The sequence below is a fragment of the Petromyzon marinus genome, chromosome 13 (genome assembly GCF_048934315.1).
Source record: "Petromyzon marinus isolate PM22_M1 ecotype Great Lakes invasive population chromosome 13, UKy_Petmar_22M1.pri1.0, whole genome shotgun sequence".
Taxonomy (NCBI): Eukaryota; Metazoa; Chordata; class Hyperoartia; order Petromyzontiformes; family Petromyzontidae; genus Petromyzon; species Petromyzon marinus.
This window is the reverse complement of record NC_133679.1, coordinates 7,989,923-8,005,932: the sequence shown is the minus strand read 5'-3', so window position 1 is coordinate 8,005,932 and position 16,010 is coordinate 7,989,923. Positions and strand designations below refer to the sequence as shown.

Below are 16,010 nucleotides of genomic sequence, written 5' to 3'. Positions count from 1 at the left end.
CACGCACCTGTATCACCCCGATGCACCCACGCCTGTACACAGAAGCGCTGTCGCGATCAAGTTGCCAGCGCCGTGCAGCAGCCGGGGAGTGACTGGGCGCTGGAGGGAGGCCGGGTTAAAGTGCCCTGCCGAGTGGAGAGGGCCCTGCAATTTGGACTCGGCACAAAACCATCGTAAAAGTTAATGTTTAATGCCGCGGTGACGAGGCTTTAGAGTTTAGAGCGTACTAACCCGCAGGGACGGGATGATGGTCCTATTCTGTTTGCTCTTTTGTGCAACGTGCACATTTTTTTCCCTCCCTATTATAAAAATATCCGGCTGCATGGGAGGCTTGGCAACTGCACGGGGCCAAAACAGAAATCTTCCTTTCCTTACCTCTCATTCAGAGCAAAATCCCCGATATTATTTTCATAACCCGTAAATCATTTGTAGAAGACCACCGAAGCACCAACTTTTATTGTAGTTCGTCTTTCAACTGTGTACGCAACAGCAATCTTCAAGATTGCCTAGTTTTCGTTCAACACCAGCACCCCTAGGAAGAGATGCTCAGTGCATTGATAGAAATTATGATCTTGAATTACAGATTATCAAGTGTGCGCGTGTGTCAGGAATAAAAGTGCTTAAATGTTGTCGCGTGTAAAGCAGAGCTGGCACCGCTGATGTCGTTTCAAATGCAGGCAGGCACCTGCTATTGAACCGGTTTTTCGAGTGTTAATGACACGCATATAAAAAAAACATTGACCAAGTTCCCTTCTACGTGACTTTACCGAAAGAACCAAGAATACAAGTTCCAGTCCTTAGAATGTTTTGTTCAACATCCCTTTGACTCGTCGTGTGACCAACATTAGGAGTCGGGCTCTCTCCTTATGGACGGACGCGGATTTGTGCAAGGGACGAGATGCTGCCCTCTGCTGTCCAAGCAACTTGAAAAGTCTTCGTGAAATGACGACGATAGCAAAATCGGAATTAAAGTGGGTGCAAATTACAAGAGGTTTAAATAAAAAATTAAAATAGGGTTTTTCCTTTTTTCTGGCAACAAAACCGGGGGGGAGGGGGTGACAGGGGGGGTGACATTCTGCGTTATAAGTGTACGACACTCGGTCTGGCGGACTCCGTGCAACTGCATTGTCAGAGTGTGTCGCCAACCGATGGCGTCTAGTTCAACAGCCCGACTCTCTAATCATTCTTGAAATTAACATTTGTTGAATGTCACCCCGGCCTGAAATCCTGGCTACGCCCCTGAACAAAACTGAAACCTTTTTCAAGGAATCATGTGTGCATTAACCAAAATACTTGTGGTCAGAATGCAAAGGGGAAAAACTCTATTATATTTTGGTACTGGCAAAGGAGGTCTAATATAAAAAAGAATACTTAAGCTTCTCCTGCACACATTCAATTATGGGGTGTCAAGTTGCATTCTTTTTGCACACCTTGTGCATAATATGCCTGCCCTGTGCATTGTAGATCACACATCGCGTGGTTGAAACACCTGCTGTGGGAGGCTTGCCTTCCACATTTCACTTGGAACTCCGCTATTGTGCAGATAAAATAAATAACGCAGCTAAGCTTTAATACGAAACGCTGTGTGCGTTACAGGGTTGAGTAAGCAGACCCCCCCCCCCCCAACGCCAAACAATGCAATACCTTTTCATTTTGTAAAAAAAAACCCATTCAACTCTGAACCACAATTACCACCCCAGAGACTCTGCCTTCCCGTACGCGAGGCCAAATGCACCCCCATCCCATAACTACCACAGAACCTTGAAGGCCCCCCCCCTCCCACACACGAACACCGGGTCGACCGTGCAAATACGAGAGCCACTCAACAGGGCCCAGATTTCGTAAGCGCACTGATGCAGGTTGATTGACAAGTGTTTTTTAAGCCACCTGTTTGCAAAGAAAAATCCTGCCCTTTGGCCGTGCGTGATACGAGCAAACGATCTCTGGGGACATGGCACACCGCGTGTGGTGGAAAAAAAAGGCATCGTCTCGAATTTGATACAGACACAAATCGAATTACCCGATTTGTACGTCAATCGATGCATTGTCCAACTCGTGAACTTTGATTTGCTCATACGGAAAGCCGATGCCATTAACTCCGCAAGGATTTGTTTAAGTTCGCAGCCAGTTTTTTTTGGACGTTATCAAAATCTAAATCAATCTCATGAGACGCAGTGTACCGATTTGTGCCTATAATAAGAAAAAAGGTGGCTTATTGACAGGAAACAGAACATCAGGTTCAACATGAACTGTTCAGCACAACTCACTAGCAAAATAAATGGCAAATTAGCCACTTCATTTCGATGCAAAACCCTTGAGCGTACGTCCTGTACACTGGTAGAATCGGTGGAAAATGTGTCTGTTTTAAATCGCATGAAGTGAAGAATTATTCGTCAATAAAAACCCCCACATTTCTGAACTTACCCAAAACTTTTGTTTGTTGTTGATCCGATTAACATTGGGTTCTGTTCACTTCTCTTAGTTCCACAAAAAAAATCCGAAACCCTGACGCAGAGCGAGTGCGTACGTAGGTCACATAAGACGGCGCTCCAAGAGCCCGCGCTAAAACGAACCAAGCTTTGAACGAGCTTTGATTACTCGTGTTGAAATCGCACAATGCTCGTAGGCTAACATTACGAGACAGTGTTGGGCATCTAATGTACAACAGGCTACGACTGTAACGCTCCACTACAGTGACCCCTCTGCACCACCTTTGACCCAGACAGGGATGGTTCGATGCCTGCACGTTCACCGCTGCTGCTCCACTTGATCTATTGCCAATAATGAGCGCCCTTATTTTTACCAGAACCCCAACTCCGGTTCAACTCCCACTCGTTTAGACGTTGACATACCTCGCCAATGTGTAGCAGCCATGTACCAACACGTAAATTGTTTTCTCATCATGATGATTTAGCGCCGAAACTTGATTTAAAAATAAAAATCTAAAAATGTTGGTCTCCGCTCTTTCATTGCTTCTGAAAAAAAAGTGTCGTCTCGAATGTAAATTTGTTCACCCATTCGCCCAAATGTGGAAACATTAGCATTTGATTTACATGAATCGTAATTTACACCCTTAATGTCCAGTGTTTCTTCATCATTAAGGTGAAGTTAATTTTGGTGGATATTGTTAAGTCAAATGTTGAATCCCCTTGAACATTTTCTGTAAATGGGGAACTTGGCAGAAGAGTACAGGCTTATTGCACCAAATGAGTCAAACTAGATCATGGTTAAACGAAACTACATTACACATCTTCTTTCAATCCGCTTCTGGATAACTTCCTCCCAACGCCATCAGTCGTGGGGGTTGTGTGACCATACTTCACCACGCGAGTCAATGCAGATTTGGTGAACTGGGGTGGGGGCAGTCCAAATATCACCTGCCACCGATGTTAGCCAGCGACCAGGAATAAAACTAAAGCCGCCGGGATTTATAGTTCGGTGTGCTACTGCTACCCTTTCAAAATTAAAGCCATTTCCATGGCCAAAAACACCATCAACCACATAGCTCACCCGTCTATATGATACTGCTATGGGATGTTGTCTCAGTCACAAGTTATTCATAGGGAGGTAATGCGTTTGACTTTAGAGATATTTTCAAAGCTGCATTCTCATCGTGCTCATCATGCTATGGATTATGGGTTCACATGATCTCACCCTTGTCTTTCGTCGTGCGTTGGCGTGAGATTGTGTGTTGACCAAGACAGCCAGCCGTTATGAGCAGTTAAAAGTCCAGGCATTTTAGAGAGCACCTTCAAGCACCGTCTTTAAAACCCACCACACCAACCGCTCGGCGAATTATAAAATTCTGTGCGTAGATCCCGGATCGGATCAGACATCGTACGCGCGAAACCCACACGCTCGGTTGCGCGTGACTTATCACCCACTTAGCTCTGCAATTGCCAGCGTGAATTACGACACGATCGTGGGTTTATTGTGCTGTTAGCAACAGCGAACTCCAGACCGCGCCACCATGCCCTCTCCTCGACACTGTAAACCAATAGCCTCACACGTCCCAATTCCAACTTTTACTAAAAACTGGGTCACGGCAATTTTGTTTGTGTTAGCGCAATTCCAATATGGATGACGTGGGCACACAGCCACATGTTTGCATAATAATAACAATGCGATACTATTATCCGTTTAGTTTTATATAGAGCCGTTCGTGCAAACTGCGTCTCATAAATAGCTAAGGAACCAGGGGACAAGCTGGAAGGCAGCCCGGGCAAGCGAGCGCTGGTGCCACAAAATTGCCCAAGCTCTGCAGTTAAAATGTTTTCAGCCAATTAATGCAGCATGTATTACACGTGGAAGGAATCTGGAGCACAGAAAATCCAAACGTGTGAGCGAAGGGGCACCAATATCCACACAGGATATTATATACAAGTTCAACATAATACATACAAAATACGACACGGTACATTCAGTCTATAATATGCAGATTTACGTGGATACGAAGGACTTGGAAATGCTGGCGAATGTATCCTATTGTCCGCGTTTATAAAATGTGGGAAACAGGAGTCATTCCCACTGACAAATGCAGATAAATCGATCCACCAAGAGCGTCCCCTACTTCACCACCGTCAGAAAGAATGTCACTGCATTGGCCCGAATGCAAACAAAAGTGTCTTTGACTTATAAAAGTTTAAAGCTTGCAGAACATTCTAAACCAGGGGGCCAGCAACCAAAATAACAAGAGCCATTTGTTTGGAATTAGGTAAAAAAACCCTCAATATTCAAAGAGCCACAATGCCACGTGAATAACGTCACGAAGCAGTACTAAATGAGTCGCGCGCGGCTCAGGAGCCGCAGGTTGCCGACCCCCTGCTCTGAACAGACTTGCAGAGTTTCTGGTCGGTGCTGCACCTGCCGATAGTGCTGGCCTATAAAGGGCTGAAACACGCAGGCAGGGGTGTTTTTTTTGGTGTGGAAAGCTCCGTTTGAATACGTTACCTATTACCTGCACACGAATGCACAAGTGCACCAAGGGGCTATTCAAACTTAGATAGAAGTGCATCCAGAGGTAATGGGAGTGAAGAACCTGGGGGAGTTGCGATGAAGAGCTGCAGCACGAACCCGGCGACTACAGAACTGCCGTGCACGCAGGACTGCCAAGTCGGATGTCTTCACAGCAGGGGGAGGGGGGGCTTGCTACAATGTGTCTCTCCACATACCTCACAGTTGAGACGTCCATGGGGAACATTGGGTTTGGCGTCCGTGTTCCTGGATTTCCCCGTTACATTCTTTGTTAAAACATTTTAAATTGCGATAGAAGTGTTTTGACGATGACCTACATTCACCATCCCGTTAACGAGTCAGTCCACTCAACACGTGTAAATGCATGGGAGAGAGCCCTTGCGCATATATAGTGTGCATTCCCGACAACAATATGCAAGTAGTTTGTATGCAATGTTGATTTTTGCGTTACAAAAACGGGTCCCCGTCATTTAGAGGGAGTGCTCTCGCCAATGACATCTGGCAACCCAGCAGCAATTGTTGGAACAGGTCCGACTGCGGTTGAGACTCGGTAAGTCAAATCGGGTCCAGGAGTAATCCTGCCGTAAACCAACGCTGCTGGGAAAAAAGGAACGCGTGACAAGTTAAACATGTAAAAAACATTGGTCAATTGTGTCGTGCACGCCAGACTCGGCAAGTAAAAAAAACTTGCGTTTACCTTAGATAAACTCTGTATATTATGTAGCCACAAATTAACTAAGCACCGTGTTGACAATAACTCCAAAATCGAAGAAGCGCTCCTGTGCAACCTCTTAAGCACGGGCATGGAAACTGTAGTTCGTTGATAATAAAAAAAAATCACATTATCAGTGCAAGGTTTGCAATCACGAATTCGCGTTGCACCTTCGCATTATTTTCGGGAAGCGAGCGACCTTGTTAGGGCAATACCTACAACACCGTGACGCTCAGTGCAGCGTCTGGATTAGTCATCGGGAGAAGTTCAATTCGCGGCCACGGTTATCATCGTCGGTGGCAATGGACATCTCCCCCGTAAGTCGACTCGGCCTCAAACGAGTACGTGGTGCGGTGTGCAAATATCAGCGGGGGATATAAAAAGGTGGTCGGGTGTGGTTCCGACCACCACAAAATTCCGTGGAGCCTGTGGAGGCTTCAATAGCGTGCTCAGCAACAACTCTAGGTCCAAACAGCTTTTAAAGGCCACGTCTCCCGTTAAATCACGATCAAGACTGCGACTACAGAGGATGCCCTCCGGTGCGAATCCACGTTTACAGTTTTCGTGGAGATAAGGGGAACGAACGACCCCCTAACAAGAACGTGTCACGTCGGCAACGTGGTGAACCCAGAGTCGAGTAAGCTCACTTGATGACCATTCACCCACAATCTAGATTCGAAGTTTTCGTGACTGCAGGGATCCATACTCTTTGGTTCTTTCGGTAAAGTCATGTAGGTATAAAATAAAATAAATTAAATCACGACGTTTCCATCGCAACAAGCGACCGTCATCAGGTGGAATAGATACAGCAGGAGAACTGAGAACTGTGTTGCGATCGAAACGTCGCGATTTCATTTATTTTATACCTACGTGACTTTACCGAAAGAACCAAAGAGTACATTCACCCACAATCTCGTCGCTTTAAAACCGTCACGTCCTATCTAGACACTCGTTAGATAACAAGTAGCATGGGAATAAATAATCTCTTTAACACGATACGCCAACTAAGCACGCGAGCGTGGGCCACCCATGCGCACACCCAAACGCACCCTACGCTGGAACGCTTAACACACACACACAGATGTCCTTAACGCGATAATAAACTGCGCACCAACCCTGCACCGTGAACTTGATTAAATGGGGCCGAGAAGCACACACACACACTCAAGGCGGGAGGGGGAAGGGGGGTGCACGATCTTATCACGTTAAACTTTACACCAACGTTAAAGCGCTCAGCAGAATGAGCAACGCTACGTCGCGAAGTGTGTGTGTGTCGTGCGCTCTGCTCACCGCGTGTGCACGAAGAGAATGCTCGCTGCGACGCGCGCCCAATCGCTACATTTCCGTTTCGAAAACAATTGGAATTAACCAGCTCCCCCGCACCCCCAACAACTCATGGGCTGTGCAAGCTTCCCGTTCCGCTAAAACAGTGCTTACATAGTCGCGGTCGGCGTAAAAAAAAAACTCTTTTTAGAACGATGGACAATAGGAGACGCAAACGCAGTCACGTACCTTTAAACATCTTGAAGCAAGAAATGAAAATATTCGACGATTCAAGCGCAAGGGTGGTGTGCACCGGTCGAGTGAAAACTCGCGCCGGAGTGGCCCATCCTGTTTACTAATGAACTGTTGGCAGCAAGAGCCAGATCCAGTGCTTGTTGGTGCGGGTGTTAGGGGTGATTGGTGTACGTGGCTGTCCACACGATCCTGCACCACAGGTGGCTCTGCCAGGATTCATTATAGCAATGCACAACACGTGCGCTCGCGCGTCAATTTTCGCACAGGTGCAAGGAGTTATAATTGATTTCGAAAGCGCTCGAAGGGTGGCTTTTGTTACACTTTTGTTGTTGTAAAATATTCCACAACCATCTAATTGTCGTCGTGAGGGAGTTTTGGCCCTGATAAATCAAAGAATGTAATTTCGAAAATTTGACCTTGCAAAAATGAAACCCCCAACTTTATTTCGGATGACGGAAAGAAATTCCAGTTTTTCTTTCTAAGTACTCTAGAACCAGTATTTCCATGTCACTGTACCTCTGTTGTTAAGTCACCGTGAAGGTGTACGTTACAGAAACTCCAGTTCCAAAATCGAACATCTCCATTCCCTCTTCTCATGGGCGTTCATTGTTACATCAAATGCTGGGGTTTTAACTTGGGAGGTAAATCAAGTGGAACTTTGGCTCATGGATATATCCCACTCAAAACGGAGCAAGTTAAGGAAATTACCAACGCGCCAAGTTGTCGTTTATTCGCTCAAATATGTTGCTGTTTTATCGCCACCAGAGCGCGCACATAAATGTCAAGTGGCTCCTGGGAGAACTGATAGCAAGCAAAGCTCAATCATGTCAAGGGCACCCATGGCCTGACTTTATGAGCACAAATATATGGAGGCTCATTCGCAGAATAGCGGCGGTGTGCGACTGGAAGCGTGTGGAGAGTAAATGGGTTAACGTGGTTGCAGGATCACCAGATGAGATTGTGCACGTAGACGAAGCGCAATCGCGATGTATACACAACGCGCTGTTTGTCTATTTTTAAATCCAAATATTAAGTCCCAATAGAGGGTAATGTTGCCGCAGCGTGAGATTGGACGTCTTTGTGGAATTCTTTCACCACCTTGTGTTGAAAAAGCTGCGTCGGAAGAAGACGTCAGCTCTTGATTAAATTGTTTGAGAACCCTATTCAGAATGCGTACTAAATATGTTGCTGTATATATTTTGCATGGAGTGTGGGTGGCATGCCAGTAAAGCTGAAATATTTAATTCTCAGACGTTTGCGACAATCTGAATTTTGAATATGATGGCTTTGTTGTGCAGTAGTTAGTTACTGGTGACCGGGCTGAGCGCATGACTTTGAAAGCTCAGTGCTCTGATCACCGAATCACTCGGTCATATTGCTGAAAGAAGAAAATCCACGTTTTTATTTATCTGAAATACTGACCTTTATTTATTTCCAACGCAAACTCGCGAGGCCTGTGATGCAAACTCCAGGAATGCGCGCGCTCTCGGCAGAACTAAGCAGGTTTGCGCCTCGCTCGTGTCTGGATGGGTGACTTCCGTGCATTATGGATATTGGTCGCGAAAGCCTAAGTGTTAAACTGTATATTTGGAGTTTGCGTGTGTCTCTCCCCGTGGTCGCATGACATTTTCTCCGGGTCCTCCGACTTTTCCCTCCACATTTAGAAAAATACGTTTAGAGTATTTGTTGCTATAAATGTCCACATGATAAGCCACTTCATTTGGGCTATCATGTATGGCCATGTCGCTTCTGAAAAAGAGCTATAAAGCTCAGTGGGTCTTACCTGATAAAATAAAAAGTTTCGTTTTTTTTTGTAGTTTATCAAACGGCAGTGCAATAAATCCACTGTTGTACCGTAGTCCTATGCTACCCACATCTATGCTCCCCCACACAGACCAGCGTGGTGAAGTATGGTCAAATAATCTCGCCGACCAGGGCGGAGTGGGGAAAAAGCCATCATGCAGCAGTGGACTGACAAAACAAATGACATGAATATACTACGGAATGAACTCCACAGCGAACGCACTCCGAGGTGACAATTCAAATAAAGCCTCGATGTCACTTGCAGCTGCCTAAGGCCGATGACCTTCGTCCTTGTATCCACCCGAATAGCCCTTGATATAGATGCACGTGGAGTCCTCGCTAGTATTTCCACCCCCTTAACTCGTGACTATAACGACCCCACTGTGCACATTAAATACGTACAAGGCTTCGCGTGATGAAGTGTGTGAGCACAGCGCCGCGCGGTGGACACTATACGCGCAGCTGGCGGCTTTAACTCAAAATCAGTGCCTTGGCTGTCTGGAGGAACCACGTCGCCTCTGGGATCAAGGCGGGGTTCGCGGCTGTGTTGGGACGTTGTCTCGGACGCGTTCAATTCCTAGGCTGGCAGTCCGTCACTATTCTTGACCATCGGCACATCGACCCTTCTCGCGACGTTTATAGCCCAAGGGGCCGTCCATAAATGACGTCACGCACCTAGGGGGGGGGGTCAGACATTTGTGACGATGTGTGACAAGGGGGGGGGGGAGTTGAAATGTGACGTCACATCAAAATGCGCAACTTTAAATAAATATGGACAACGCGTTCTACTTAATTAAATAGACTTATTAAATAAATGTTTTCTCCTACAACATCAGAGTGCAGCGCCACATTAAACAAGCACTACAATGACAATAGTTTAAAGCGATTTGAAGCATGTTTTATTTGGGGGGGGGGCAGAGCTTTGTGACGTCATGTTTGAGGGGGGGGTCTGACTTTTTGTGACGCTGCGTGACGAAGGGGGGGGGGGGTCAAAAATCGTCCAAAATCGCGTGACGTCATTTATGGACGCCCCCCAAAACCCGACAGGTTACCATTTGTCGACAGCTGGAATGATGATGATGATGATGCGACCCAAGTAAGCCGATGTGCAGGGTGCCGGGTGGATTGTTGCATCGCAGGATCGCGGGAGTTGGTGGCGGTTTGGGAAGGTCTTAATCTAGCAGTGGATTGACCACGGATGATGATGATCATGATCATTACGTTGGAGTGGGTGAGATATATGCTTGAGCACTGAGCACTCCCCTCGCTTAACGAGACACGGATTACATTTACCGCTATGGGCTACGTGTTGGGCAGCAGAGGGCAGTCCAGCAAAATCAAAACAACGAGAACATGTCGTCTATGCTCACCGACAATCACCAACCAGAATTGATGACCAGCGCGGCGAAGTATGGTCAACTAACCCCAACTAAGATTACACACGGAATGTTGGGGGGGCACATCCTACAGTGGATTGACATGTACGGGATAACGCCATGGACGCACGGTCGTGTTTTCCCCCCCTCCCCCTTCATGACTCGTGATAAAAAAATAAAAATAATCAGGGCCTCCCTGCTGGCTATCTTGTGAAACACCCCTCTCCCCCCCCCCCTGCTACACAATTGTCACACGGGGGGCGGTGGTTTCAGGAAAGGGTGGCAGCGTGTTTTCCCGGAGAGAGTTGGCAATAGGAAATGAAACTTCACAAGACAAAGATCCCCTTGTGTTAGTAGCCTTTAACAGACTGTTGGGGCAAACGCTGTGAGCGAGCAGCACCCATCAAGGCCGGCACGGGCACACGAGGGCCAACACAACGCCTGGCCGCCTTCGTCTCCCCAGTTACTGATGTTTACTACACAATGCATCAGTTACTCATTTGAGGCTGAGTTGACCTAGGGGAGGCCCATACTACACACACACACTCCCACACATATACACATGAACATTTCGTGCCAAAATCTCGGCCAGAGATGGATGCAGGAAACGGGAGTGTCTTTCTGCTGTATTTTAGAGTGGGTTTTTATTTAAAACAAAAATCTGCAATAAATCCACAGCGTTGAGATTAGCTTTTCCATATAAAAATGTGTTTATGTCGCATGGAAACCTCATTGTTTTTGCCATGGACGATTTCTCCTCTGCTTCGGGTAGGTGACCACGCCAATGCATTTGGCCAACTTTTAGGTACGCTCAGGTCAGCCTGGTCCCATCATCGCTGGGGTTTGTCCGATTACTATGTGAATGGTGATAAAAACTCGCATAGGGGGTGGTGGGAGGGGTTTCCTCAGCACGTGCTTTATCTTTATGTGACAGTCTCCAAAACGGTCTGCAAGCTCAAAACAAAATGTAACGACTCACCAAAGGGCACGCCACGTGATTGTATTTATATAAAAGTAATTCTTACACAACTCATCAGCAGCTCGGCCTTCTGGGGGGGGGGGGGGTGCGTTCGGAAAGCATTGCTTCAAGACAAACAACACTCTGGAGTGGTTTCGACAAACAGTGTCTCATCAGCAGCTTGCTTGAAATCAATGCTGGTGAACTGACGATCTTACAGGCAAGGAACCCTTTCTTTTAAACAACACGATTCCTATATTGTCTGCCTATTTATATTCTTCACAACGACGCTCATGATTGATTTAAGTTATGTATTTGGATACGTGTGTTCACCATGGTGTTGTGGTATGGCTCGTAAACATTTAAGACGAATATGTCGAATGCGGCTTTCTGAATGTACCTTATGAGATAGAGACATGTAATCAGAAAAGCCACAGCAAGCGGCAGATTTTATATTTACACCTAGATGCTGCTCGGGTCTTGATGATGATATCTGGTACGATGCCATGTATGATGTTTAACCAAGGTTCAAAACATTGTGAACCAGATTTGTTTTTTAAACCAAGCAACTCGTAACGATTCTAGATTTAAAGCTTTCGTGACTGCAAGGATCCATACTCTTTGGTTCTATCCGGTAAAGTCACGTAGGTAAAACATAAAACAACAAAAATCAAGACGTTTCGGCCACAACACAAGCGGCCTTCATCAGGTGAAGGGATCAGGCTGTCTCGAGGACAGCGCTGGAGTGAAACAAAGTGCGGTACTGCACACAAAGTAAAAAGTTACCGGATGCTGGGGGACTCAGCACAGCACAACAAGTCTCATGCCACTCGTGCTAAGCAATTTGTATTCAAGATTTTTTTTAAATCACTGACACCAGCGTGTACGTACACGCAACAACACGATTACATGCTTCTCAAGGTTGACACACACACACAACTCGGGCGATTCTCTCGGGGTCGCTAGATCAGGATTGGGATGTGTATACCGGAGGATTACCTCATTATCCCCGTGTCTAATTATGGAGCATTACTCACGCAGCACGCCGCTAGCGTGTCTCCACAGCTGCAGGCAGGGAGATGATACGTGAGTTTGGGTGGGTGGAGGGGTGAGTGGGATGAATGATTGAGTGGTCGTTGACAGAGTAAATGATTGGGGTGGATGCGTCGGTGAGTACGTGGGTGGATGAGTGAGCCGTTGAGTGATTTGGTGGGTCGGTAAGTGGGTGGATGAGTGAGTGGCTGAGTGAGTAAGATTAGTGAGTTGGTGGGTGGGTAAGTGTGTGGTTCAGCGAGTGAGTGGGGTCAGTGAGTGAATGGAATGTGTAAGTAGGTGGCTGAGTGGGTGATTGGATTAGCAAGTGAGTAGATGAGTGAATAGGTAAATTATTAGGTCTATTATTGGTTAAGTGACTTCTCATGAAGGCTGCGTAGGTGAGATAGTGTGTAAACAAGTGGGTGAGGGAGTGGGTGAATTAGTGAGTAGATGGATGAGTGAGTTTGTCATTTAGGTGAGTTGGTGAGTAAATAAGTGAGGTGGATGTGTGACGTGTAAATAAGTGAGTTGGTGGGTGAGTTGGTCAAGTTTATTTGTTTAACCAGATGATAACTCAAGAGACCAATATAGCCTCAATTTGAATAGTGACTTCAGTGTAAGGGTGGGCGAATGAGTGAGGTAGGTGTGTGGGTGTGTGAGTGAGTGTGTGGTTCAGTGAGTGAATGGAGTGCGTAAGAAAGGAGGTGGGTGAGTGATTGGATTAGTAAATAGTTGGACGAATGGATAAGTGAGAGTGGATGAGTAAGTGATTTGGTGGGTGGGTGAGTAACCTTGTTGGATAAGTGAATGGTTGAGTGAATGGTTGAGTGAGTGTGTGAATGAGCGGTCGGGTGGATGAGTGAGCGAGTAAGCAAGACCTCTCATACGTATGTATGTTGAACTTCATTCGCACCGTACGTAGTCAACCGTGCTAATCGGATCGTGAGCAGGACATGCTTCCTGCACCGTGGCTCACATCACTCGTCTTCCATACGCTCCTGCACCTCCCGCCACAGGAAGTCGGCTCACCCTATAACCCCATGGCCTTTATCTACATCCCGTCACGCACGTGGCCACGCATGGGATGTACCGGTATGATTCGTTTTGGTTGCGAAGCGCAAATGACCCGGGCAGTGTGCAAATGAAGGGGGCACGGAGGGGGGAAGGTGAGCGGTGCGACGCGATGGGATGGTGCGTGGCGTGCGCGGGGAGACTGGTGGCGTGGCGAGGGCTGGTGGGGTAGGAGGTGGGGGAGTGAAAGAGCAGCAGCAGCAGCTGCCCCTTCCCAAATCCCAATTCCACTTCAGCTGCGCGTGGCCGTCAGCGGCTGACATCTGCCGAGGGACGCTCTGACGACGATTTGCTCGGTAGCCATGAAGATCCCAAGCAAGCTATAGGGCGGCATCGATAGAGTTTCATCTGCACGCCTGTGATGGCCATTAAACTCGACGTGTACCGAAAGAACCAAAGAGTATGGGTTTGTACCTGTAAAGTGACGTAGGTAGAAAAATAAAATAAAAAAATAAGAAATCACGACGTTTCGATCGCAACACAAGTGGTCGTCCTCAGGCGGAAAAAAATAGAATCCAGCAGTGGACGTGCTGAACCAGCTATAAAAACACAGAGACAATTTTTTTTTAAATCAAGATATACAAACCCCTTTGTCGAGCCTGGATGAAGGCTTACCCACGCCGTGCGGGTCGCAGGCATTATATTGACCCAAGCTTCTCCAGCCTGGTCAGTGAGGGCTGGTGAAGGCGGTGTGTTGTGACTTCAGAACGTCGAGTGTGCAACGCAAGTGCAAGGGATTGTATCCGCTGCTCCCTGTTGTCGATCGCGTAGCTCCAAAGCAATATATAACACCTCATATGCATTGTGGTCGCCCATCCAAAAAAACTATCCAGGCTCAACCTTGTGGAGCTTCCGAGATCCGACGAGGTGGGGGCCCAAATTATATATTGAAATGCAACGTGAGTTACGTGACACGCTAGCTACAACTAAATGACCACGTGATTTTAACAACGAAACACGAGTGCGCCTACAAAAATAGCATTCGTGTTTCGGCATGAAGATTGAAATCATCACCATTATCGTCTTCATCGTCTGCCATGGCCTATCCACTGCTAGATGAAGGCCACCTCACGCCGTCGCCAAACTTCACGGCCATACGATGCCACAATCCATCTCACTGTTGTTGTGCCCGAACCGGTTTCATCGCTAAAGCTTCACGGTGTTCGTCTCGAGTCTGTGTTCCCTTCTTGGGCTGACATTCCTTCCCCAGGATCGCCCATCACCCCCATCACCATAGTGTGCGAGTATAAGTAGAACCCCTCTTAACGACGGTAATTGGTTCCACGAAACTGGTCGTAAAGCGATTTGGACGTTAAGCGAGTATAGGAGATACACGTTAAAGGCTATATTCGTTCCTATAGCATTGAAAGTTGCCCTTTTTCACTCAAAAAAGTAATTTAAAATAATTAGGCAATGGACATTAATACATAAAGATACTAATAACATTATATACACATAATATTGAAAGAAACATAGTTCATAAATACGTTAATTAATTTCCACTGTACCTACAACAGCCCGTCGTTAACAGGGGAATGTTGTGTAATCCCAGTTGGGTAAAACCTCTCTTAAGTTTACCCTTGCTCATTGATCCAAGTGAACTATATGCATTCTCTTCAACTCGTGTTCCATTTTTAAGTACGCGTGTTTCTGATCCATGTCATAGGGGCCGTCCATAAATGACGTCACGCGATTTTTGACTATTTTTTACCCCCCTCAAACATGACGTCACAAAGCTCTGCCCCCCCCCCCCCAAAAAAAAATAATGCTTCTAATCGCTTTAAACTATTGTCATTGTAGTACGTATTTAATGTGGCGCTGCACTCTGATGTTGTAGGAGAAAACATTTATTAAAAAGCCTATTTAATTAAGTGGAACGTATTGTCTATATTTATTGAAAGTTGCGCATTTTGATGTGGCGTCACATTTCTCAAACCCCCCCCCTCGTCACAAATGTCTGACCCCCCCCCAGATGCGTGACGTCATTTATGGACGGCCCCATAGCTGTAAAGAGGTACTAATTGAAAACATTCTTCAGGCACATTTCCACGATCAAATTAAGTTTTCCAAAAGAGCTCTGTCCTGCACTCACATTCCACCCGTTAGATCCCGATCCTTAAAGTTGCTTCCTTACAGCAATTATTGGATGTTATTTAGCAATCGAGTTGTTGCGCACTTCTTTAGTTTTGCTTATAAGTTTCTTCAGTCAAACGTCGCATCCTTGTTGGCGAAGTTATTCCATTACACTCTTCATATACATTTCATTTGAGAAAATAAAAGCACGCGCGACTATATTTTGTTTTTGCAGATCCTCGAAAGTAAGGTCAAGGTGAAGGCGCAGCCCTGCAATTGCCTGCTCTGCCACTGCCGGCAGAAGGGCCTTCATTCGACGCAGCTCGAGCGAGTCCCTCTAGAGTAAGTGAATTAATAATTGGTGGTCATTCAGAATCGGCTATTGTACACGTTAAGGGATTTTTTTGTTACATTTTACAAGGAATATTTCACGGCAGCAGACGCATCAAATGCAATTGCCCAGCACCCGAGCGGTGGTGGCTATGCACGC

The 16,010-nt window shown here is 46.5% G+C and overlaps 1 protein-coding gene across 2 annotated transcripts in view; it reads right to left on the bottom strand.

Annotated features, from left to right (window-relative positions):
* The window catches only part of LOC116941935 (long-chain-fatty-acid--CoA ligase ACSBG2-like), a 42,919-nt gene extending 35,533 nt beyond the window's left edge, over positions 1-7,386 (bottom strand). The window contains exon 1 of one of the 2 annotated variants that reach the window (XM_032953324.2): positions 7,199-7,386. In XM_032953324.2, the coding sequence (XP_032809215.1) occupies positions 7,199-7,208 (10 nt within the window). In that variant the 5' untranslated portion in view covers positions 7,209-7,386. Of the gene's footprint in view, positions 1-6,976; positions 7,140-7,198 lie in introns of those variants that run through there. The other variant, XM_032953325.2, reaches the window with a different exon arrangement.
* Positions 7,387-16,010: the final 8,624 nt, after the last annotated feature.